A 27,876-nucleotide genomic window follows, 5' to 3' on the forward strand; every position below is an offset into this window, starting at 1 on the left:
TTTTTTTGGACAGCCTCCAGTGCCAGTATATCTTAGATAAAGGGACCAAAAGTATTCACAATATTCCAGCTATGATCTGATTAGTCCCTTGTATAGCTTTAGCAAGACTTCCCAAATTTCATATTCTATTTATTTGAAATGGATTCAAAGTTAGCATACGGAAAAAGTCTTTCAGAAGAAAGGGCAATAGTCACTACCAAATTATTGACATTTAAAGCAAGCAATTGCTTGTATAAGCTATACAGTGAAAATCATTAACTAGATGCATTAATCATCAACTTCATATTCGTAGGTTGGAGTTGTAAAAGAAAAGAATAAGCTCTTTATTTTGCTACACACAGTTACATTTTTTCAACAGTTCATACCTCATTGTAGTGTACTGGATCCCCATCCAAGTGATTCATAGATGATAAAGTTTGAGAACCACTGGTTTACAATAAAGGTAGCTGCACAGCATACAGTCTCGTTTAGTTTCTTCAGTAACAGAAAATTGTGACTGCATACAATAGGATATTCACTTTCATATGAACATGCCTACTATAAATGTTGATTATATCTACCGATTTCAAGGACAGCTAATCTGCAAAGCAATTTACTAACTTACTTCATAAGTTACATCCAGCAGGGTGAAACTGGATTTAGTTTCTTAACTCAAAGAACTTGCCTTATTAACATATCAGTTTATTGGTATATCTAGAGGCAATGAGCTCAAAAAGTATAGCTAACCATACAAAAAGACATTCGAGCTGCTCCCACACTGTTTATATTTTTAAAGATCCTGTTCCAGCTTTGTAGTATGTAGTAGCAGAGAATCAAATCAGATAATTTGACTTATGTTCAACTTACTGTATATTTAAGTTCAAGAATATTTGTGAAATATTTTATACCTCTTCCAGCTGCAGAGTTGCAAAATGTTCAAAACGTTAACATTTAAAGTTTTCTTGTTTTCTCTGCTCTTTCCATGAGATTTGTATTAAAATACATAGAGACGAAGGCATGATATACTTCCTCCACACATATACAGCATACTGACTCTTGGATGTGGGAATATTTTATTCCAGTCGGCCACTGGTTTTAAACACACACACACACACACACACACACACACACACACACACACAGAAAATGTTCTTTTCTTTCAACTTGAAACACTTAAGATCAAATACTACATGAGTAAAGTCTGAAAAACAGCCCATTTCCTTACCATCCATGTCACCTGATATGGACTCAGGGCCCTTCTTAACACAACAGCAAACAGCTGCAAAACAGAAACTGACTGTAAATATTCAGAATCAGCCATGTCAATGCATTTAATACTTGAAAGCTACCATGGATGCTGATGGATGGGAAGTATTGTGAGGGCCACAATGCTCAGCTGAACAATTGTATAAAACAGTAAAGATGGACCAGCTGCTCGGTTTCCTGTGTACAAATTTTCTGTATGCCTAAATGAGATGCAGACAAATAGTGAAAAACAACATGAATAAAAAGGAAGGGGTAGTGGAGAAGAGAAAAAGCAGGGAAAAGAGGAAAAAGCAGGAAAAAGAGAATCGAAGACAAAGAACTCAGTCTGGCCCAAGAATCAAGATTTGTGTTGTTTCACTTGACATATTTTAATATGGAAGATAGAAAATGGCCATTAATTGCTTATTAACAGTTTACGTACTACGACTTAAGCATGAAATTTGGTTCACATTTTCAAAGTAACTTTTGGCCATACTAAAACAGGGGTTGGATTATTTTATAAAGCCAAAAATGTTCAGGATTTCTGAATTTACTTCAGTTGTTCAGCACCCAAAGTCAATAGTTGCAGCTCCCCTATCTGGCTGAGTCCTGGAGAATACATAATACAATTGCACACTTCTGCAACAAAAGCATTTTAAAAAAAATTCCAGCTTTAAATCATTGAAGGAAATTTCAAATTGGTAATACACATCAGATTTTACTCCAGATTAGCTGGTCTAGATTTTTGTCCAGACAGTTTTTTTTAATTAAAACAATTTACAGTTTATACAATAAATTATTAGCTGAATGGGTAGTATACTCCATACTCATTAGATCAATGGATTCGCGCGTGAGAAGTCGGGTCAGTTGCTCATCCAGCATTTCTTGGGATTCAGGATTCTCCTCAGGAGCACCACTTTCAGCCCTAAAAATAAACATAACATTATAATCCTCACAACAAGATCAGGTTTGCAATTTATATCACGTCAAGGCAATGTATAACTTACTCTAAAAAAAACACAAAAACTGCAGATACTGTAAAATCAGAAAAAATAAAATCATAGCTGGAAAAACTCAGCAGGTCTGGCACCACCTGTGGAGAGAAAAGCATGGTTAACACTTCAGGTCCCTTTATGACAAAGGGTCACTGGATGCGAAATGTTAACTCTGCTTTCTCCTCACAGATGCTGCCAGGCCAGCAATTTCCGACGTTGTTTATGATTTACTCTAACTGCATTCATCTTTGTGAATCAGCCCATCAATTAAACACACTCAATTTAAAAGTGATGTGAAAAATAAGTTCTGTAACGTCTTTTTACCATCCTTAATTTAGCAGGCAACTAAAATATAAAAATACTAAGGTCACAATTCAAAGAAGGAAGCATTCGCTTATATGAAAAGTGACTTACATGAATTCAAGTTGTCAAAAAGTGTTCATAAACAAAGTATATAATTAAACAAGGGTAATGACAATTTGTGCACATCATAAATGTCAATGAGAGAAAGGGTCTTGGTGACAGGCAAAAACCAAATGTTGGCCAGGACAACAGAAAAAAAAAAATCTCATGCTCTTCTCTGAATAAATGTCATGGGAGAGCGATGGCCTCGTGGCATTATCGCTGGTCTGTTAATCCAGAGAGCCAGGAAATGTCCTGGGGACCTGGGTTCATAGCAGATGATGGAATTTGAATTTAATTAAATCTCTAGAATTAAAAAAGTCTAATCATGAAAGCACTATTAATTCCCAGATGAAAACCTATCTGGTTCACTAATGTCCTTTATGTAAGGAAATCTGCCATCCTTACCTTGGTTACCTGGTCTGGCCTACACGTGACTTTAGACCCACAGCAGTGTGGTTTACTCTTAACTGCCCTCAGGGCAGTTACGGATGGGCAATAAATGCTGCCCACATCCCATGAAAAAATAAAGAAAAAAGATAAGTTGTTGCGTTTGAAACTCTGTCTAAAAGACATCACAAAGGACAATGAACATTCCTCAATGATACATTGAAGAATCAACCTAGATTACTCGTCTAAACCTCCAGAGTGTGTTTTGATGCCCAAAATCCTCTATTCATAGATGTGATACCACTGAGGAAAGTTGCACAAGAAAATGCAGAAACCTAAGGACAGAAGGTAGACTATCATAAATTACTTTAGCAGCCAAGCAATGGAGGTTTGCAAGCAGGATTTGGCATCTTTAAGGTGATCATAATTCTAAAAATGGAAAACAAAATTGTTTTAATTTGCAATTTTGTTAAAACAAATGAAATAATCACTGGTTCCAACATGTGTAACTCTGCATTTGCAAAGTCAAGTATAATCTCTACTCAACAGAAATCAAAATTATTCCATTCAAATAAAAACATTTGTTTCATATTTAAGCAATCTTCAAGACAATAAGGAGGCCCAAAATCCAAAATTATGATCATAAAGTTTGACACTTACTCCAGCAGGCCCCTCTGATTGATGACAACCCACTTGGCACTTAGTCTCTGGCAGACAAACAATAAGGTTACATGTTATATTGACAGGTGGGAAAGTTCTAAAATTTGAATTCTAAGCATGCTATTTCTTAATAAACCAGTTTAAAAAACTCAATGTATCTGGGGCATTTTTAAACACCAACATTTCAAAATGTTTGTAAAGATTTCAAGTTTTGATTAATCAAAACTACATTTATTTCAGCCATATCTCGACTATTAGACTAGCTGTCTGAAAGTAAAGCTTTAATTTACGAGACAAATACATTTCTCTGCTCCTTTCAGCTTCACAGCATTTTTCTACAGCTCACTAATTGCAATGAATATTAAATACTGTAATCTGAAAGAACAGAAAATGTTGGATCACAGTACTTCAATCAGAATCTGCAGAGAAAAGGCAGTTAACAGTCCAGATGCTTAGGTGACTTAGTACTAGTATTACACAGTATTTTCTCTCTCCTTCATTCCATGGAGAATTTAGATTGCTCAAGTATTGCTAGCTTTTTGGGATGAACTGTAAAAGTTTAGTTCACTTGACTGACTGCTCTTGCCAGAATATTCCAAAATACGACATCCTAGCTTTGACTTAAACAAAGATTATAGAAAATGCATAAAACCTATTTTTCTACTTTACATTGCTATTCTCTAATTTGCTATCAGAATAGAAATCCACAAAATATTTAAAATGTTTGCAATACTAAGAATCCAACCAATCAACAAATAACCTCCGAAATTTGGGGAATTTGTAAAGCAATTTAATTAATTAAAACAAAAATCCATCATAATTTTTTAAGACATACCTGCAGCAAGTAAGAGAACAAAGGTCCAAGAATTGGGCACAACACAGATTCATAATGTTCGGGTGGGCAGGACTGGACTAATGGTTTCACAAATACACGTACATACAAGTTAAGTAAATGTCTTCCATTTTCTTCAAGTAATGCATAGAAAAAAGACAAATCAACAAAGACTGCATATTACTCAGTGTTCTTCCCTCCAGGTTACCAGGTATGTATCCACGATAAGTGTACAAGAGGTCTTGCTGGGGAAACGTAGCTGCAAAACTTGCATCACAACTCAATAGTACACCATGCTCAGTGTTGTACCAAACCATGATTTTTCATTCTCAGTAGTACAGCAAATTTGTGGTTATCAGTCGATATCACAACATGCCTGGCCAACCAGGATGGTAACTAAATGTAGCAGAGATTTTCACTTTTTTTGTGACAAGGCAAAAATGTTTGAGCAAAATGTTACATTTATACTTATCGAAGCCAAAGGTAATTTGTTATTTGCTTCCAACTCCATATTTTTCATTTCCCATTGATTAACATTTTGAACAAATTAACCAACAAGAACTCCAATATTTTCTCCCCTCTACTCCCAAATTAATTTTTAGCATTTTACAGATTCAAGCCACAATCCAAATGTAGAAGTAGGATCAATCACAGATTTGAACTCAGTCTAAGTGCAATTCAAGTTTACAAAACACTGTACTGCTTTATGACTTTAGAAAACTATCACAAATCAAAAGGATATGTAGCACTGGACGGAGCCTGTAGTCAGGAATATTCTCCAGATTCACAAAAGCTGAGTTTATTACGGATTCTGCAAAATTGGTTATGTCAAAAAAATCCTGAAGCATACTTGGTCCAGCATTCCCAAGGATATGAAAACTGTTCAAAAAAATAAAGTTAAAGCAATGTTTCAAATTCCAAAATGTAATTTAAAGCACTAAATGGTTACAGAAAAGAAAGGTTATATTTGCAAATAGTTTAAGCTTGTACACACAAATGGGTGCAGTATCGAGCTATAAAGATGGAAAAGACCACAGTTAAAACTCATGTCAAGTCTGCAACAGAAATGTTACAGTTTGCTGTTGGTCAAAGACATGAATTAAGAAAATAAGTCTAGCAAGATTACTACATCTTGACCTATGTTGCCCTCTACTGCTGAATAAGCTAGCAACGTTCTATTGCCTCCTGTATACTTGCAGCAAAGCACACAGAGGTTTTGGCATAGGCAGAAGTATACCTTGACACAAACCACCATCACTAAGGAGAGAATAAAGAATTTAATTATTGGTAGAAAAATTAACAGGTTTATTTACGACCAAAGCTTGCTTTGCATTGTGTACAGTATTTTAACTGCAGCATGTGTATATAAAAGCACAAGTAGATCACAGATATGCAGGTTTACGACTTGGCATTATGTGATCACATCAGAGCAGAATCATCAATTTATTGGTGTCTCCCGCTCAACCGCATACACAATCCCCCACTTTAACTTTCAGAACATGTTTCTGAATGACTGACTGTGTGGAGTTTGTACATTCTCCCTGTGTCTGTGTGGGTTTCCTCCCACAGTCCAAAGATGTGCAGGTTAGGTGGATTGGCCATGAGGAATGCAGAATGAAAGGAGTGGGTTGGGGTGGGATGCTCTTCAGAGAGGCAGTGTGGACTCGTTGGGCCAAATGATCTGCTTCCACACTGGGGATTCTTTGAGTCTATGTTGCTCATTAAATATTTATGAAAGTAGTGACAAAATAACCTCCTACCAATTGTCATACAAAGTACAGAAGAACCCTTGCATTCGTTCCAACACAGATTTGTACACTGGAGCATCAGCATGATCGAGCAAAGGCTGTGGAATACCTGCATGGAAGGTAACAAGAAACCACTTTTGTGGCATTAAAGTTACAAATGCCTCTAAAAAGCTTATGAAAAATTACAAATTAGAAAATTATACAAAACCTAGCACAAAGATCAGGAGTATTACATTTTCTTTTAAACTTTAAACTAGTAAAATCAACCCAGAATAATAATTAGAAATACAATGAAGTGAATAGCACTGAATCAAACTTTATTTTTTATAGTTTTATATTCTTTGTAAATATCAGTCAATGATTTTGTCAGGTGGAGTTAGGGTCTGGAAGACATGCAATTTATCTGAGGAAAAAAACATAGTTGCTGTTAAAATAGGGGAAAATAACAGTAGCGTAATGGTAATGGCAATGTCACTGGACTAGTAATGCAAAACCCCAAGGTTATGTTCTGAAGACATGAGTTTGAATCCTGCCAGAGTGGAATCTGAATTCAATTAAAAAAAAGGAATAGAAAACAGTCCAATGGTGACAATGTAGCCATTGTCGATTGGCATAAGAACACATCTGACTTATCAATGTCAGGATATCTCCATCCTTACCTGCTCTAGTCTATATATGACTCCAGATCCACAGTAATGTGGTAGACTTTTAACAGCCCCCTGGGCAATTAGGAATGGGCAACAAATGATGGCCCAGTCACTAAGATCCACAACCCACGACGGAATAAAAAAAAAATTTTTATACTAATATAGTAACAGTCGGTCAAAACCACTAAGTCTGGAAACTTCAAATTATTAGTACTGCCAGATTCTCCTAGTTTAAAACAGTTATGAAGTAAGATTTCAGTTTTGCTTTTACTAAAGCATTTATGATATAAACAAAAGGAGTATTTAATGACACAAGTCTTGAGGCAACTTGATGTGCAAATTAGCAACTAATACCAAGAAAAAAAATCTATGCAACTGTCAAATATTTGAATTGCTTCAGTTTAAATGAGAATGACATTGGGAAGACCTACAAGACTCCATGGTAGATGCTTAAAATTAACTAATCTTACACCAGGTAGTATAACAGTAAGTAGCCAAAGTTTGTATAATAAGCATATTTTAAAATTTACTACATACAGGCTAATTGTACCCTTGCATTGAGAGATTAACATTCAAAAAGAAACTAAGAATATAGAACTTTTTTTTTTTTTACCAAGAATCGCATTCTTTTCCACTTCAAGCATGTCATGGGCTTTTGTAAAGTGTGGGCTGAGCTGTGCCAACATCTCTGGCAGCCAAAGGTTATTATGTGTCCTACAAAAAAGAAAACATTACAGTACTGATAAGTTACAGCTTACTTTAATTTTTCTAATCCCTTGAGGGTTTTACACCATCATATAGGGATGTGCAGTTCTAATACTGGGAATAAAAGAAAAGACAACTATTTAAAGAAAAAAAAAACCAAAAATTAAAAATCAGTATGTGCAGGTGGAATTTTAAGGGATATATGCTGAAATAATTAATTCCCAGAACTCTGATCACTTTGATCTTGGAGTTCCTCCTCTACACCAAGCATCTGTTAAAGACAAATGGTGGGAAACCAATTCAAAGGTAACAGTTGGGAGAAGCCCTTCAAGGCCTCCACTTAAAACAATTTTTGGAACATGTCTGCAAATCTAATGGAAATCTATTACATAAAGGTCCAGAAATCAAGGCAACAAATCTCTGCTGCTCAAGAGGCTGTAATTGCATGGAACATATCCTGTTATCAGAAATTGTATTATTCTGATTAATCACAGTTCATGTCAAATATTTGATACCAAAGTTGCAACTAAGGCAAAGAAGAAAAAAACAAAATTACGAAAACCAGAAAATATGTTGAATACATACAAATTAGTCAGCATGAGCCCTGACGTTTTCCACCCAAATTACTGGCGCTTTTATATACAGTTAACTTGTAACTGCAATTGGAAGAATACTTTCCCTTAAAAAGCAAAATCCTAAAACCAATTTACAGACAGACAGTCATTTAACTTTATTTTATTTTAAACAGTTTCAACAGTTTCTCCAATTCTGTTGAATAAACCATGTCACAGAATTCTGAATTTGCTCAAATTTAATTTTTACTGCTAGCATAGAGAGATTTTTACTTGATCCCCATCAAGTAAAGTTACTGTCCTTTTACAATGTCCTAAAATATCACGCAAAGCACAAAAACTCTTGCTGAGAGAACATAGTCATCCTATTTTCCCATTCTAATTGATAGATTTCAGAGCCTTAAACTAGGATCCCAAGAATAAGGATGTGTTGAATGGTGGAAAAAGTCAGTCACTGCCACAAGTCACGCATGATTAGCATGGCAAAGGGGAACATTTGGAAGGACTCATCCTCATAAAAACGGACGATCATCCAATTTGATAATCAGTCCCAAGTTTTTGTCCACCCATTTTAATATTTCCAAATTCACTAAAGATTGAATCATCCTTTCCCATCAACAGAAATTTGTTTGGATTCTTCCATGCTTGGGTGCTTCAGTGATTTAATACACTAAGCATCAATTACAGACAACATTTCTGGAGAAGTCAAGGCCTGTGTTCACTTTAGATTTTTTTTTTGATAGACCAGTATGATGCATCCTGTTGAGGGAAAATCTTGGGTCTTGGATGAAGAACCGTTTAACTTTATCACTTCCACATTAATTAAGAATGTCTTCCATTGAAAATTCTCTCAATTAACCTTTGTTGCCTTTCATTTAAATATATTCTAACCCGTAAATGCAGCAATGATATTCCTGGACAACATTCTAGTAGCACAACAGCAATTAGTTTTCAAACATATACACAAGAATTGACAAATGAAAAGAATACATAAAAAAAATTTTAAAAAGTGAGAAAAAAGGAAGGATGGTTGGATGCAAAACAGTCAACCACAAAAACTGTTAGAATTCTGGAACCATATCACTTACCTGCAAACTCAAAATCAAAATTTGTACATTTATTGCAATAGATTCCAGGTATTCAAATTTACTTCACGTTGTATGTTAATTAAACAGAGGATGCTTCAAAATAGTTTGAAGTGTTTACAGACAAGGACAAACTTCAGAATACACTTCCAGAAACTGAACAGTCTCACATACATGGTTAAAATATCTCACCAAAACAATTTGCTATTTTAACTTACACATACATGTTGTATTGCACTACTTCTACCATTCAGACTCAAGCTAAACTATTGACCCAAGGAAACACTTAAAAAAATGCCAAATATCTTTTAGTTTTCAATTTACTTCCTAGCATTTAAACATTAACCATACACCGTAAAATCAGGATTATTCAAGAAATATGTCAACAATTTCAATTTCAGAACGATTATGCAAATTTATTTTCAGCATGCAGCCAATACGCTCCCAAAAATACCAGAGAAATTACATAAAACAACTACACCTGAAGTTTCACAATGATCCTGAGTAAATGAAATTCCAAACACATCTATTCTTCCAATTCTAAAGCATGTCAATAAAACAACTGACAGTCACACTACATTCTCAAATTCAAGACACCGAAGCTGAAACAATGAAAGACATGCTTCTGAAAACTAAAAATTGGCAGAATTCACACATCACAAACCGTGAGATATGCCATGAAAAGCCAAACTAATATTTAAATATAATATGAGTATAAAGGAGGAAAAGAACTTGCATTTACAGAACTGTGCACGACTTCAGGAATACCAGAGCACTTTACAAACAATGACGTAGTTTTGAAGCTTGAAGTGTGGTCATTATTGTAGAAAACACGAATCCAAATTTGCACAGAGCAAGCTCCAGTAAACTGCAATGTGATCATTTTTAAGCTGAGGGGCAAATATTGGTCTACCAGTCTCCTGTTCTTCAAAATATTGCCATGGATCACTTACTCCCACTTGAGGAAAACAGGGCCTCAATTTAACAATTTTTCGGATGAGATGTTAAACACAAAGAAGCACAACAAATCACATTGGAAAATGAATATATGAGTGAAGTACGACTTATAATGGCTAATTTTCTGAAAAAATATCTTAACTGAGCCAAGTTAAATTGCCTGAACCTAATTTACCAAGGTCAGACTTAATGTAGATAGTTGTTCTAAAAAGGTAATTTAGCAAGTTACGAATGGATTGCATTCTTGCTTTTGATATTTACTAATTTCCATAATACAGAGTATTCTACTAAAAACACTTGTTTGGAACCTTCAGCAGAGAAACTAATCAGTTGGGTCAAATGGTCTTTGTTGCCATTTATCTCCCAGATCCTTGTTCCAATCCTCTTCATGTAACCCGACAAAAAATATCCTATTACTTTCTCCTTTATGTGTTTTCTAGCTTCCCTTGAAAAAGACACGTATGCAATTCATCTCAACAACTACTCCTTGTGATAATGAGTTTTAGATTCTTACCACACTTTACATAAATAGGTTCTTCCTGAATTGCCTTGGTTGATTTAGCGTTGACAATGTAATACGTGTCACTCTTAGTTTTCATTTCCCCAACAGCAGGGTCATGTCCATAATTTTATCCCCATCAAACTCCTTCACAATGTCAAACAAGTTTGCTATCGGCTATTTCAAGCCATCCAAGTTACAAACCACAATGGTTTATAGTATTACAATAAATTTTATAAATTGCATACAGATTTTCCATATTTCCAAACAGCAAAGCTTAATTACCACCACCTCTACATCAAAGGTAAACTCTCTAATCAGACATATGAATAATGTACAATCAACATGATAATGCTTAACTACAATAAGGTAAAGATCATCCAGTATGGATATTGCAGAAAATGCTGGGACCAAGGCAACACTTGTAGATGACTAGGAAGCCCTGAAAGCGGGGACCAATTCTGCAAATGTGAAAAACAGAGGGGTACTTGCTGTGCAGCACTTCCCATTTTGCTGAAGACCTGTGACCTTTAAGCCATCAGGCATCCCCTCTCAAATTTCTGCTGTATTCAAAATTACAATTTCTCCAGATATCAGACCACAGAATATATGTAACATTTCTGCACGCAAATTCGCCCACCTCATATTTAATCCAGTATGCAGCATATATCATTTAATTCAAGTAATATTTGGTTTGGAAATGCTACTGACTTCAACCTGTATTTTGAGGGGGAAAAAAACTTTCCTGATGATTAAACAAGCAGCTCAGCTTTATGGTCTGTTAAGGATGCAAGATCAGCTGCAAGGTGCTTCAGTAATCCTACGGTAGGTCACAAAATGGTAATGGCTGCCTCTCATAACTGTTAATCTGTGTTCCTAATGAGAGGTGTGTGTGCCAATGCTGGATGAAGAAGCATTAAAGCTTAGTCACAACTCTCCCTCAAATTATGAAGAAACAGGAACACAAACATTTTCTTTCCTCGCTTTGACAAGACGTTTGTGTACACAGGCTCCAAAGACCAATTCAAGGAATCAACAAATTACTCCAAAATAAAAACTGACATCAAAATAAAACATAGCTTGTTTTTTTAAAAAACTGCCCAGCTATCATCACGCGATCAGTCAACCTAACTTCGGTGCAAGAAAACTTCAAAAGACCATAATCCAAGAGCAACCAAATATTCACATGGAAAAATCTACATTAATTAATGACACATGAAACAGATAAAACAAGTCGTGCCTGACAAACTTGATTATATTCAATGAATTAACAGTACAGGAAAGTACTGAACTTGATGTATATCTGGATTTTCAAACACTTCACAGGGGCAATAACAGAATGGTGAGTAAATAGATAAAAGACAGAAAGGTGAATGTAGTGGTCAATAGCTGTTATTTAAATGGAGGGAATTTCAGTAAAACACTGCTTTATTGGATATATTACTGACCTGAACTTAGGTACAGAAGGCACAATTTCAAAATTTAGAAATGTAGTAAACAGCACGAATGATAATAGTATACAGTAAGACAAACTAGTGAAAACAGCAAGGGAAATTTAATGCAGGGGTGTGAAGTGATGCACAAGAAACAACCCAGGGGCTCTCTCTCACTGTCTCTAACCCGCACACAGATGCAAAGTAAGCAGGAAACAGTCATGTAATTAGGACAGAATAAAAGTTGAATTTGTTCTCTTTGGAGCAGAGACAGATTTAACATCGGTGTTCAAAGTTATGAAGAGATTTTAGTACAGGAAATCAGAATCTGTTACACTGGCAGAAGATTCATTAAGTGAAGGACTGTAAGTTAAGATAATTGGCAAAAAGAACCAGGGAATAAGGTTTTTTAAAAAATGTGGTACATCATGATGAACAGGCGTGCACTGTCTGAAAGAGTGGCAGCAGCAAATTCAATGCCGACTTTCAAAAGGGAATTGGATATATACTTAAGGAATGGTGCTGACAGTACTATGCAAAGAGCATGAATAATTGAAGAGCCATTTCAAATTTTATACTGGAAAAAAAATGCTTCCATTACTTATAATCAAGATTCCAAATAGATTTTTGTATATAAAAAACGTGATAATCTTAGGCATATTGTAGACATTAGTAACTGGTGACATCTAGTGGCAGGAAGCAATCGATCTCTGCAAAACAGCTGTATTAAAGTTGAAAAATTTACAGTCTGATCTTTTGGTGGCCAACTTCCTGTCCAGTCAATCTTGACAGGAGGCAAAGTCCGTGAAAATGACTAGGCTTTTGTGCAACAACAGCCCAAGTCAAATTTTATTCAAGAGCCTGAGAAACACTTCTGCTACTCCCAGTTTTCACAGAAATGATTTAAAAACTTACCTGCAGCACTCATCTTTGGCTGGACAGCCAAAACGGCATTCAGGATCTACATACTCCTTAAGACCTCAATTTGAATATTTAAAATGCTAAACACCCGACCCAGAAAGACTGTCCAGCTATCCAACGGTTGGTCCTGGTGAATGTAGGGATACCCATATTGGAAACAACACGACCTCAGTCCCCACCACTTCTGGAGGGCTTCTGTCCCATATCTGCTGAGCTGGAGGCTTCAAATCACAATGTGTGTGGATGAAATGTTGTTACAAGTCTAGTATTACGTGAAAAGCTGGTATCTGCAATCTACAACTTATTAAAAGCCAGCTGAGGTTGTCGATTTAATAAGCATTTTCTTCAAGTTTTAAACATAAAGCCAGGTGAGTCTTGCATTTCCAGTCATTTAGTAAATACTGTACGCTAAATTGGACATCTGTGGAAAAAGATGAAAGTCAAATGCATTTATCAGAGTTGAACTAAAACAAAATTGAATTGAAGATTTAGCTACATTCTATTAAAAATGGAGCAGGTTTTATGGACTTAAATCAGTAGTCAATTTATTTTCAAAGAGTAAAGAATGTGAAATGCTCTGAAAAAAAGTAAAAGTCTAAACTTAAAATTGAGCAATAGAAATATTAAAAATATGTTACCAAGGTTATCTGCTCAATGGGAACATTTAATGAGGCAAGTGAAGATGCTTAACATGTCATGCAAAATGCATCAACTGAAGATGATTTTAAAAGGTATTTCTTTCAAACTCCATCAGTGAAAGTGACTACGTCACTGGCAAATTGTAGGAGATACGTTCTGTGGTCAAAAATAGTTGATTTTTAAAATAAAATAGAAATGCACAGAACAATGTATCCTCAAAAATCTGGAATATACTAATTATTGCTAGCTCCATTTCACATGAATATAAGCATCTCTAAAGAACCTACTCACCTTATAACCTACCTGAATTTTCTTCAGACATGTTTAAAAAAGGCTTTGCAGAAAAATTCAAAGTTAGGCAAGATGACTAATTTGAAGAGGAATACTTTCTAAGTTTATAAGCTATATGGTGATTTAGGCAATGCAAAACAAATCACACCGTCTAAATTATGACTCCTTATTTTCCTAAACCTTGATGCACTACAAAGGTTCAAAGCAACAATATCCAAGCTCAATATGAAAGACTTTGTAAAGATCACTATACAGACGAGCTGATAGTGTACTTGTCTTGACATTTACTTTTCACTGGTTCAAGACCATGTTTTCCTGGCCTAGATCCAGTGTTGGTATAATGGCTTTGGTTTACGTGCTGCTACTCTTGTCCAACTTGATTCACCTTATCAGGGCGAGCAGGTTGTCAAGAAGTTTGATGACATGCTCAGTGCAGGCGTTGCGGTAGATCGGAGACCCGCTGGGTGTGAATCCAACCACGAACCCTCCGGCCTTTGCCTCCTCCAGGTCAGTAGGCCAGCGAGCCCGCTTCACAACTCCAAGTATGGTGTAAACACACAAGCTGATCTGTCAAAATAAGGTAAAAAGCAGAGATGAAAGCTCTCGCAACATGTCACTGATCTTTACCAGCAGTATCTGGGGATCACTACCTCCAGGCAGCTGTGGCAACAAATTGCTGACTGCAGCAGTTAGGAACAGTGGGCTTTGCTCAGGAATTTTTTTGTGGCGGGAAAGGCGGGCAATGTGCATGAATGTGCCAAGAATTTCAAAATGTGATATTACACAGTGCTACGCAGGTTTTCAGTACTCCATGCTAAACATACATAAGTATCTTTGACTTCGGAATCAAACAGTAAAAATACAATCAAGTCCAGATGCAGTCCAAATCTACTGCTTTTACAAGACATAGAATTGGCACCCATAAGATTACAAGAATAAAATCAGACTTTTCCTAATTTCTACTGTACATGGCCTGTACATTTTGGCCCAGTAACAGTCTTAAGCTATGCAAGTACATTTTGTGAACAGAGATCTTTTTCTGCTCAACACTCCCCTCCCAAAAGGCACACCTGCGGCATCTCCTGCCATTAAAATCTGAAATAAACAACAACTTAAACCATGCTTCAAGGTCCTTATTTTAATAATACCAAAAATATACCAATTATTCCACAACAATCCAACATAACAGATTCCATCCACCATAACGGAATGCCACTCCTGACAAATGAAGCTTATTTCCAATTACAAAACAATGTTTTCATTGTCACCAGTATCTCAAAGTTAAGCAACTGTATTGTACAACCCCAATTCCTTGTCCAAATATCATCATACTGTGATCAATTTGACATAACCTTTCTTGTAATTCAAAAATATATTTCACACAGCTTGTTTATCTCTCGCCCACCTCCCTGTTTTTACAAAAAAAAGAACACTTCACGGTACTTCAATATTTGTAATATTTTGTTCAGGACTACTGGTAGAAGTCTTCATCATAGATCGTGAACAGCAGGCCTTGATATGTTCCATGACCATCCCTTAAGAGGATTCCTGTATTACACGGACTCTAAAATTAAGATTGGATACAAGATGATTTTTGACAAATTATCTGAACATTCATAAAATGTAGCAGGACATGTGTTAGTGGTATCATAAAACTAAAACGATTTTCCAGTACAACTGAATTTAAACAGCATTAGCATGACGGCAGTAAATTAGCCATCCTCCTGGAATAACACACAACCAGGTAGATGTGTAGTTCCACAGGCATAGTTTAGCCACAAAATATACATACCCGAGATCTGTTGATGCCTGCTGGATCTTCTCTAATGGGATCATCTGGAGTGACATCGGCACCAATGTAGGAAAGAAACATCGCTGGATCTGAAAGCACTCTGAAACACAAAATAATCATGAAGTTTAGTGCACTAAATGAAATGGTCAGCTTCAAAATTTATACTGTTCATCAACTGACCCATGCTCTTAAAATGCCAAAACCATAGAAATGCAAAGTGGTAGACTTCCAATTGAAATACCACTAATAAAACTCAAAATTATCTCCAGTACCAATACATTGCCCTCAGCAATATTTTCTGCAAATCTCAAATCTATTCAAGACTTAGACCCTATTGTTCTACGCAAACAGGACATTTCACATCTTTTGCAGTTCGAGACAATCAAGGTAAAAGGGGATGCCAGAAGTAAAGTATCATGAGAATCACTTTTTTCTAGCTTTAAGAAAAATCAAGCTTTATTTCTTTTCTGAATACCCCTCTCATTTCATTCAAAGCTCCAGATACTTTGACCAACTTAACCCTTCATTCCCTCTATAAATTACCATGAACTGAAGCAAAACAATTAAAACTCATTTTCTTATTGACTCGTTGCTTGCTCCTAAAATCTACAGGTTTTTAAAAGCAAAAATTCAGCATCACGAAGTCACTACTTAATTACAGATAGTGTAATTCCTATATTTGTGCATGTGGGATGGAGGTGGGTGAAGGGAGCTGATCACATCCCTTGCAACTATAGACCAGTCCGCATCACGTTAGTCTTCGGAAAGATTAATGGAATCCCCACTGAAAGAACATCGAGAAGCAAAAATACAATGAACAAATCAGCATGGACTTGAAAATGGAAAATCTTGCTTTGTTTTTCTTAGATGTTTTTGATTATAAACGGAAGTAGCTGAAAGGATAGGCATTGGCAATACAGTAGACAATTTATCTGAGCCTTCATACCACACAAATAAAAAATTCAGAGAATGAAGAATCAGGTAAAACGGAGCTGAATAGATTGCTGGCTGGAGAGTGTGGGGAAAATAAAAGGTTATTAATTCACAGTGGCAGAAAGGTGAGAAGTAGTGTCCCACAATGATAATGCTGGGCCAACTACAGTTCGTAATATGCATTAGCAATGTAAACTTGATACAAAAGCAAAATTTCTAAATTTGCAAATGCTGAAGACAATTGCCAGAAATTATTAGAAAACATTAATGAACTTGAAGAATGGCAAATGAAGCTCAAAACAGGATAATATGAAGTATTAAACTTTGATAGGGAGACTTTTACTCGAAAAGTGCAAGTTTACATAGAGTACAGGATGAAAAGGATCTTGGATCACAAATATATCAATATATTACCAAAGGCTGCATTACAGATTAGCAAGGCCATATAAAAATTAAACCAAGCACTATACTTCACATCTAGAATCAGGGAATTGAAAAAGTAGGGAAGGTATGCTAAACTTGTAATTAACCTTGGTGGACCACGGGGTGAGCACTGCTGCCTCACAACACCTGGGACCCAAGTTCAATTCCACCCTCGGGCGACTGTGTGGAGTTCACACATTCTCTTCATGTCTGCATGGGTTGGCTCCAGGTGCTCCTGTTTCCTCCCACAGTCCAAAGATGTGCAGGTTAGGTGGACTAGCCATGCTAAATTGTCCTTAGTGTCCAGGGATGTGCAAGCTCGGTGGGTTAGCCATAGGGAATGTGGGATTACAGGGGTAGGGGTGTGGGACTAAGTGGGATGCTCTTCAGAGGGTGGGTGTGGACTCAATGGTCCTGCTTTCACACTCTAGGGATTCTATGGAAACCACTATTTGGAGTCTAGCAAGTAGTTCTTGCTGCCATATTACAGAAAGGATGTAGAGTGACCAGTGGAGGTGACGTGGGTAAGGTTTACAAGGACAAAATGCATAGATACATGTCAGGTAATTATAGATAAGATATGTTTCTTTTCTTCAGATAAAAAAGAAAATGACAAGATGACCTACAGTTCGTTGCACTGAAGAAAGTTGGTTCAAAAGGCAGCCCATGGGCCACAATGTCGCCTATCAAAGATTCCAAATACAAGACACACAAGTGGAAGGTGCTGAAAGGAGATGCTCCTCCAATCAGAGACCACGTCACTCATGTTTTCTCCTTACGTACTAACCAGCAAATACAAAGTGAATTAGCTTCCAATTGGAAGAGCAGCAAGCTGTGAAAACCCGAGTTGTTTAATGCAGCCCAAGGTCAACACATCATGGACAGTGACAGAGATTCTGCTCTGGCAGGACATGTCAAAAGGTGGGATTTGTGGTAAGGATGCAGGAGAAAGAGGTTTCGAGTTGTCAGGGAGGCGTGGAACAAAAGCTCAGAACCCACAGCAAGAGAAGGCTCTCAACCTCTTCGTGCAGGTGCTGCCACAATGAAGGAAGCATTTAAAACAGCAGTGGGACACCAAATCAAATACATTTAGTATTACACAGCTTTTTGCTGCTCTGATTAGTTAGCATTACAGGACACCAACTGGCGACTTGGTCAGGACGGTAATCAGCGATTCAAACAGTGTGCTCAAAAGTGTCACTTAAGCTTAATTTGAATTGGGGAAAAAAAACATGGCCATTCTGATTTCAATATGAAATGTTTGCTGTAAAGTCAATTACGATGCTTGTGATAGCAGAAAGTTTTGAAGGGTAAAGCACGACAGATGAACTTAAATCTGGCATTTTTTAAAAATTCCTTCACAGGATGTGGGCATGATGAGTTAGGCCAGCATGTATTGCCTGTTGCCAATTGTCAAGAGAGACCACATCACTGTGGGTCTGGATTCACACAGAGGCCAGGCCAGGTCAGGATGGCAGATTTCCTTCCCTAAAGAACATTAGTGAACCAGATGGGATCGTCCCCCTACAATCGACAACAGTTTGACGGTCACTATTAGACTCTCAATTTCAGATTTTTTTGCTTCCCCCTTACCCCATTTGAATTCAAATTCCACCATCTGCTATGGCAGGATGCAAACCCAGCTACCCAAACATTAACTAGATCTCTGGATTAATAGTCTAGCAATAATAGTAGAGAATAGAGAATAACAGCGAAAGAGAGTGTGAGACAGCCACTAGCCCCGTCCCTCATTATCACGGGATCTTTTCTGTCTCTCCCTAGATCTGCGTTATAATTAAAAAGACAAATTGCTCTGCTGCTCAGCACTTTTAAACAGACATTTTTATTAATGAGTCTCTCATTTAAATTAAAGTTTACTTTGGATTTTTTTTTCCTGAAGGTCGCTTCTCTGTTTTGCGAAACCTTCTCTTTCCAAAACGTGTTCACGGAGTCCACCAATTGACAGAAAAATTGACCTACAACATCCCAACGCAGACAAGTCGGACCAATGTTGTAGTAGAATGATTATAGGAACAATGTTTCCACATGGGTAAGAGGATGACTGGAGGCCCTTAATTAACACAGATACCAAGAAATCCAGTAAGCAATTCAGAAAAAAAAAGCTTTACCCAAAGTATGAGGAGAACACTGAATTTCTTATCACAAGTGGTAGTTGCAGGGAAGCTAGACCGGATTTAGATGAAAAAAAGACAGAAGGTTCATGTGCAGACCAGCATAGACTGGTTGGATGATATGACCTCTTTTGAGCCATATATCCATTACAGTATGTCTTCTTACACTTTTATCAAAGACTGGTGCTGAGTTGGCCATTCAGCCATGTCTCAAAATTTAATCAAATCGTTTAGAACCAAATTTATGTAAAGTTTGTTTAAAACAGTCACGTTGGCATTTAAAGTCAGCTTTCATTTGTTCTAGATCTCAACTTAAGAATGGTTATAACTTTTGGAATTAATTACATAAAGGCATATTAATTTCATTAATTAATACACTTCAATATGCAGCAGTTATAAACATGCACTTCTGCACACCAATCATCACCCACAAAAATATCTGTTCAAAAGCATACCTCTGCATCTCCTCAGACAACCAAAGGTTAGTAACAGGGGCCATGAGTTCCTCTAGGAAGGCTTTCTGTCGCTCATAATCCTTGAACTGATTGCTCAGGAGAACCAGAGATTCCATTAAAGCACACTTCTCCAACTGTGTAAGTTGCCGTTCGTCTTGCTGCAGACGCTTGACATGGGCATAGAACATTTCAAACACCGGCTAAAAATAGAACAACCATTTAAATCAAACTTTTGCACTCTTTTTTAGAAGGACAAATCCTGTGCAAAGAATAAGAATGGTACCACAATTAAGCAAACACTTCAGCTTCCCTTCTAAAAAGGTGAGACCAAATTTGTCGAAATGGCTGTACTTCAAGACGAAGATGATTAGCACATGTAGTATGCGAATTTGAGCACTCTGCTAACTCACCCTCCCCTACTGACCCCTTTGTTTTATAACAAATTGCATATTCTCAATGCAATTATGGCACCATCATCCATCTGCACAGAATTGCAACCCTGATGTCACACCATGTCCTTTGTTCTATCCATGTATGCTCTTAATTCAGAAGGCTAAACTGATGAATTTCATTTCTGTGGGGAACAAAGGCAAATTGTCTACCTATAGATTATCTGCCAGAATCACAGGTGACTCTGCCAAAAAGAAACAGCCCAGAAACATAAAACAGGAGTAGGCATTCTGCCCAATGAGCCTGCTTTGCATTCATTGATCATTGATGATCCTCTCTCAATGCCATCTTTCCACTCTCTCCCCATACCTCTGTACACCTTTAGCCATTAGCAATCTATTCCTTTCTTAAACATTGTGTCAGTTTGCCTCCACAGTCTCATGTGGTAGAGAATTCCATAGGTTCACCACGCTCAGAGTGAAGAAATTTCTTCTCATCGCAGTCCAAATTGGCCTATTCCATATCCTGAGATGGTGAACCTTTGTTTGGGAACCTCTGCCCATGTACAGGGAAACATCATTTGCATATCCAGTCTGTTTAGCCCCATTAGAGTTTAGATGTTTCTTTTAGATCACCTCTCAATTCTTCTAAACTTGAGTGAATGATGATCCAGTCAATTCAATCGCTCCACGTACACCAAACGTACCAACCCAGGAATCAGACTGGTGAACCTCCACTGCACTCACTTTATGGCAAGTACATCTTTTTTTGAAAAGGAAAACAAAAAAGTGCACGTAGTACTCCACATGTGCTCTCACCAAGGCCATATAGAGCTGTTCTGACTTCCTTCTGCCCTCAAAGCCTCTTATAATGAAGGTCAATATACCATTTGCCTTACTAGCTGTTTGCTGCATCTGTAGGATGGCTTTCAATGTCAGGTGTACAAGAACACCCAGGTTCCTTTATACATTCACATTTACTAATCTAATATTTAAGTAATACTTGCCAAAGTGGACAACTTCACACTCACCCACATTGTACTACATCCACCATGCATTTGACCAGGCACTCAATTTGTCTAAATTGCATTGAAGGCTCTTGACACACTCTTCACCAGTGACCCACCCGGTTTTGTGTTGCCATCAAATTTGTAAACATTAGATTACATCTGAATTGTTGATAATATATTGTGAATAGCTGTGGCCCTGCACTACCATATTTGTCGTCACTTGCCACTCTGAAAAAAGACCCATTTAATCCTAATTTCTGTTTACTGTCTGCTAACCAACTTGTGGCCCATGCCAGATATCCAAAAATATCTTTTTCAGCAAAGACTACCAGGCAACTTTAAAAAAATGATCTGATCTGTTTCATAGAACCTCTACAGTGTGGAAGCAAGCCATTCTGCCCATCAAGTTCACACCAACTCTCCAAACAGCTTCCCACCCAGCCCATCCCCAATGCCTGTAAACCTTGCAACTTCCCTGGACACTACGGTCAATTCAGCATGGGCAATCCATCTAACCTGCACATATTTGAACTGTGGGAGAAAACGCATGCAGACATGGGGAGAACATGCAAACTCCACACAATCGCCCAAGGCTGGAACTGAATTTGGGTCCCTCGCACTGTGAGGCAGCAGTGCTAACCATTGAGCTATCATGACCCCAGATGAAGTGCAGAAGTAACCTGCAGGCACAACTGTCATTCTAGATTATATTAACAAATTTAACAAAATTCAGAAATTTCCTGAACCAGGAAAACAGTCTGAAAGCCCTGTGGCCAGAACAGATAGGCTGAAAGATATTAATTCATAATTTATAAGTTATCTATCTTTTCATAAGCTTACGAAAAGACAAAATGGCTCGGCCACAAAACACAGTCTAGGTTCACAAAGGAAGGCCACTTGGAGAGAGTAAGGGAAGAAGCCCAGGACCATGATAGACGCTGCAAAGAGTTAACAGTTTGGAGAAGTGGGAAAAGAGGAAAAAGAAAAGAAACTGACCAACTAAAACGTTTACGCCCCAAGTATTAAATGTTTCAGTCTGGTCAGCTTGGGACTGGAATGGCTACATAACGCTTAGTATATGCTGGTTTAAGATAATACTTTCAAAAATCACCAAGAGAAAAAAAGCAAAATCAACCTCTTCGAGTGAGCACAAAATGAGAACAGTAAGACCTTTCAGCACTTACCATTATCAGTTCTGGGTGATCTCTGCACATCTTGAGAATAGACGAACAAGCATGCCTACGAACATTTTTCACTGCTCTTGTTCTTGGAGCCTGTAACCCCAATAGAGGCACATTCTAAGTACAGACCTGCTATCAATGTTTTGCTATTTTCTTCTTTTAGTGAAGAAAGTTGTCCTACCTGGCTCTCCTCGACCACTTCGAAAGTCGCAGATGCAAAGAGCTAAAGAAAAAAAAATTAGAATAAATTTAGAGCGATTAGCTGAAATTCATATGATTGCGAACCTTTGACTGTCCACCCCAGAGGGTTGTGCACTAACCATACTCAAGGTTCGGATAGAAAAATGATGTTAGGGCTACATGAAATAGGGCTGCAAAACAAACAAAAAGTTAGGTATCTAGATGCCATTTCTCATCTTCACAACAGTCAAACAATACAGGAAATATGGGTACAAAAGTCGTAGTGAGGTGGAGGATCAGCAGTGATCATCCTGAATGTGGAACAGACTCAATGAGCCACTGAGCTTCTCTTGTTCCTTTTCCATTGGGTCTTATCACCAGTGTATTAACTGATGTAATTGGGTAAATTACAGATTTAGGAGTATCATTAAAAGACACTTGGTACTGCAGAACCAGAGTGCAGCTGAGAAAAAAAAACTCGTTTGAAGCTTTTCATTTTATACTCATCAGGATATGTGCAAGGATATTATTGTAAAATGGAAGCATTTTACACTGTACATGTAGACAGCAGTGACTGGTTGGCATATATGGGACTCAGATAGGTAGAAGCACTATCATGGAGAATGCACCCCAGTTCAAGAGTCACTAACAATCAACTACCAAGCTTTGTTTCAATTTAAACCATACAGATTGACACTCGTCTAGACATGACTCTGGGGAATAAACCAGAAAATGGTTGTTGTGCCTGTTTCAACTAAATAAGATAAGCAATGTGCATATAGATGATTTGTATACAAAGAATATGGTAGTGTGTACTAATATATGTAGCTACCAACATACGCAAAACCCACACTGCACGCCTGATTAGCTTAAATTTGTTTATATTCATTGTCTTATATTCACCATGATAATTTTTAAATGGGTAAAAATATTGAGGCATATTAGCATGTGGTGTGAAATGCAATACAATTCATTATTCAAAGCTGAAAATAATATTCACAGTCCCAAGCCAAAAATTAATTGTTCAAATACCAAAATCCATGCACCAAAATCTAAAATACCGAAAGCTGGCATCAAAGAACACAGTTTCCTTTATTAGAGTGGAGAAGTGAAAAGCGGACAAACAGAACATAGAATTGGCCCTTCAGCCCATGTCTACACCAATCATGATACAATTCTAAACTAATTCCATCTGCCTGCACTTGGTCCAGATCTTTCTATTCCTGCCTGTTCATGTGTCTGTCTGAATGCTCATAAAGTTGCTACTCCATGTACTTCTACCACGTCCCCTGGCAGCACGTTCCAGGCACCTACCACTGTGTAAAACAAGACATATTCTGCACATCTCTCGAACTCCGCCTCACCTGAAACCTCTGCTCCCTAGTATTTTACATTTCCACCATATCCATGCATCATAATTTGAAATACTTCTTTCAGATTGCCCCTCACTCTCCGACATACTAGCAAAAATAATCCAAGTTTGTCTAACCTCTCCTTATAGCTGATACATTCCAATCCAGGCAACATCGTGATAAACCTCTCTTGCATCCTCGTCAAAGCCTCCATATCCTTCCTATGGTAGGACCAGAACTGCACACAATAGTCCAAATGTGGCCTAACTAAAGTTTTCTTCAGCTGTAACACGTCTTGCCAACTTTTATACTCCATGCCCAATCAATGAAGGCAAACATGATGTATGCCTCCTTTACCACCTTATTCACTTGTGTTGTCACTTTCAGGGAGCTATGGAATGCAACCCCCAAGATCCCTATTTATATCAATGCTCCTAAAAGTCTTGCATTTACTGTATATTTTCCTCCTCCATTTGACCTCCCAAAATGCATCACCTCACACATTAATCTCCATTTGACACTTCTCCACCCAACTTTCCAACTGATCTTGCTGTATCCATTGATAACCTTCCTCACTATCCAAAACTCCACCAATTTTCATGTCTTCTGCAAACTTATCAATCAGACCACCATATTTTCATCCAATTTATGCATTATAAATAACAGGGGTCCCAGCACTGATCCTTGTGGGCCATCATTAGTCACAGATCTCCTGGCAGAAAAACACCTCTCCACAACTACCCTCTGTCTTTTTATGACCAAGCCAATTTTGTATCCAATTTATCAACTCACCTGTGTATCCCGTGTAACTTAATCTTCTGGACCAGCCTACCGTGGGGGGCCTTGTCAAATGCTTTAGTGAAGTCCATGTAGGCAACATCTATTGCCCCATCCTCAATCATCTTCATCACTTCCTCAAAGTCATCAATCAAATTTGTAAGACAAGATCTCCGTTGCACAAAGTCATGCTAACCATCCCAAATACATCCATTCTTTTCCAAATGCGAGTAAAGCCTGATTCTAAGAATCTGTTTCAATAATTTCCAAACTACTTATGAGGCTCACCAGCTGATAACTTCCTGGATTATCCCTTGGCCCTTCTTAAACATAGCAATAACACTGGCTATACTTCAGTCTTTTAGAACCTCAGGATAATACCACTTCCAGGCCACTGCATTTCCATCACCATAGAGCTTACTTTGTCTTGTCACATTACAAAAGCCATCACTGAAAATAACTGTACTTCATACTTCAAGTATTCCCAATCCATTGCACATTTGATGGAATTTTTTAAGAACAGCTAGAGGTTAAGGGACGACAAGCTGACACCCAACTGCACATCTTAACTGCAGTAAAGTCCAGTTGATCACAGGGAATGCACTCTGGGCAACAGCAAGAGTAAGCAATGCATGATGCATGCATAAAAGTATAAGTTTACTCGTGAAAAACTAAGCATGAGTGAACACTGTAGTCGCAAAGGATGAAAAAGGTATATAGTAAGTACTATACAGATAAGCAAACTCAGAAGGACAGACACGCAAATTGTGAAATTTTACTGTACTTTTTCTCCTTTGTCATATGCAAGGTTAATGGGTTACAGTTTACAACAAATCATCTCCAGTAAGACTTAGAACAGTGGACTTGATTAACCTTTAGGGGGACTGCATTTCAGTTGTCAACATTTTTGGAACTATGCCAGCAAATTTGAAGAAATCAGTTTTTCCAAAAGTTCTACAGATTGGCGCGCAAAAAACAAAATACCTTTTCGAGGACTTGTGGTAAGACAGTGGCATCATGGAGAAGGAAAGGAGAAAGTGTGGACACAGCTGTTAGGATGCATGATAGAATGAGCGGATCATGGGTTTGATAACTTAAAACAGCTTTTAGCAGCTCAATTCCATCTGCCACCGGAAGTTGCTGCAAAACAAACAAAAAGTTAGGTATCTAGATGCCATTTCTCATCTTCACAACAGTCAAACAATATTCAATGGTAACTAAAATTTTAAATGATATTCTAAAATTCTAATTGGTTCCATTAAGGAACTAGGATTTTTAAAAAATATTTTTAAATTATTTTAAAAATTATACTTCCCAATTTCTCTCTCCACACAAATAAAAATAGTAAACATGCATCACAGCCCAGATTTAAATGCTTGGTTTTGAAGATATACAAGTCTAATTACAGTCGTGTGCAAAATTAGGACATTTGCTTCATCTCCAAAAATGTCACCCTAGTCTCCTCCAAAATACCCCAGTACCACCGAGTTCAGTGAAACCCAGCAGCCAATGGGTGAGAGAAGGCACGATACCCATCTCTCTGGTCGAAATGGAGGAGAAAGGGATGGAAAACAGAGTAAAATAAAAACACTGCCACAGCTTTAATTCTGGCTGAACGTTTGAATAAAGCTGCTGCCAAGCATGGCCACAGTCCTGTGACAATGCACCAAATTAAAGTTGGTATTTTGTTCCACACAGCTCTTTCCCAAAAGCAAAAGATAGAAAATGGGAACATAGTGAACCCCCAATATATGGCATTTGCTCAACAGGCAAGGACTAGGCAAGAGGAAAGGGACTAACATTCTAGTTTCTTAATTGCAAATTTAAGTTCCTGTCCTACAAGTATATGTTTGTGGACTACCAACAATTGTGATCTTAATAAATCATGAAGCAATGTTTCCTGAAAACACACTTGGAACTGTGTGAACACCAAATGAATTACAAACACATTAAAGTCAATGCAACAAAGTCTCACTAGATTGACTCCTGGGATGAGGGGTGTTCTATGAGGAGAAATCAAGTAGGTTAGGGATATAGAGATTAGGAACTGAAAGATGATCTCATTAAAAACAATAAAACAATTCTCAGGAGGACTCAAAGTAAATCCTGAGTTTTCAAATGGCTGGAAAATCAGAACAAGAGGTGTGCCCATTTACTACTCAGACAAACAGAAATTTCTTTACTCAGAGTAGTAGACCTTTGGAATTCTCCAGCTTAGAACACTGTGGATGTTCAGTCTATGAGTATATAAGATAATTAATTTTTGGGCATGAAAGAAATCGGAGGGTAGGGTAGGAAAATGGAGTTGATGTACCAGATCAGTTATGATCTTATTAATGGGCAAAGGAGCCATATGGCTTACTTCCATTCTGTATGTCAGAACTGCAATTGGAATGATTATTGCCGTTTAAAATGGAAGGTTGCCCAAGCAAGTACTGGCTCTGATTATTCACGCACCTCAGGCTCCATGGTTCTGAATAGCTGGCTCATCACACTCTCCATAAAGAAGGTCAGTGCATCCCACTGCACAAAAGATGGTGAAAAGATAGAGCACAAACCTTTGCCGGTCTTAGCTGTGGAAGGAAAAAGAAAATCTAAACCACTGACAAAGAGAATCATTGAATAGTTTATCTATAAGATAGAAACGTCTAAAATGATGCATTGAACCATGACCGTATGGAACCATTAGTTTATAAAGAAAATAATGAATTGAGTTCATGGAAAATGTAATTTGTGATAAAACAGTCCACCTCCCAGAAATTAGTGCAACCTAACAATGAATTCAATTTATTTACTTTTTTTTAACAAGTTCATTCACGGGTTGAGTACACCTCTGGCTGGGCCAGCATTTATTACCCATCCCTAGTGCTGTCAAGATGATGGTGGCGACTATCTTCTTGAACAGCTGCATACCACTTGTTGTAGGGAGAACTGCAGTGTTATTAGGGAGAGAGTTTTCTATTTACTGATGAGGGGACAATGAAGGAACAAAGATATATTTCAAAGTTTGGATGGTGAGTAAACTTGCAGGTGGTGGCATTCCCAATTATTTGCTGCCCTTGCCCTTCTAGATTGTTTGGAAGGTGCTGTCTAAGGAACATTACTGAATTTCTGCTGTGCATCTTGTAGATGATGCATACTACTGCTATTGAGTCAATAAAAACCTATACTAACACATACTACGGAGTAAAATTGTACATTAAGTGGCTGCAACTGCCACTGTGTAATATTTTTAAAACAAAAAAGAACAGC

General features: G+C 37.4%; 1 protein-coding gene across 2 annotated transcripts in view; it reads right to left on the reverse strand.

The window, feature by feature from the left end:
* Nucleotides 1–27,876, reverse strand: part of LOC109933180 (exportin-5) — a 61,983-nt gene that overhangs the window by 9,940 nt on the left and 24,167 nt on the right. For both annotated transcript variants that reach the window (XM_048600922.1, XM_048600923.1), the window contains exons 14-27: nt 27,082–27,197; nt 25,609–25,764; nt 22,497–22,538; nt 22,319–22,408; nt 19,736–19,935; nt 15,793–15,892; nt 14,386–14,567; nt 7,512–7,612; nt 6,264–6,360; nt 5,246–5,382; nt 4,507–4,604; nt 3,672–3,718; nt 2,052–2,149; nt 1,205–1,258 (exon numbers count right to left, since the gene is read on the reverse strand). In XM_048600922.1, coding sequence (XP_048456879.1) covers nt 1,205–1,258; nt 2,052–2,149; nt 3,672–3,718; nt 4,507–4,604; nt 5,246–5,382; nt 6,264–6,360; nt 7,512–7,612; nt 14,386–14,567; nt 15,793–15,892; nt 19,736–19,935; nt 22,319–22,408; nt 22,497–22,538; nt 25,609–25,764; nt 27,082–27,197 — 1,518 coding nt within the window. The remainder of the gene's footprint in view (nt 1–1,204; nt 1,259–2,051; nt 2,150–3,671; nt 3,719–4,506; nt 4,605–5,245; nt 5,383–6,263; nt 6,361–7,511; nt 7,613–14,385; nt 14,568–15,792; nt 15,893–19,735; nt 19,936–22,318; nt 22,409–22,496; nt 22,539–25,608; nt 25,765–27,081; nt 27,198–27,876) is intronic.

The sequence above is a fragment of the Rhincodon typus genome, chromosome 9 (genome assembly GCF_021869965.1).
Source record: "Rhincodon typus isolate 14 chromosome 9, sRhiTyp1.1, whole genome shotgun sequence".
NCBI lineage: Eukaryota > Metazoa > Chordata > Chondrichthyes > Orectolobiformes > Rhincodontidae > Rhincodon > Rhincodon typus.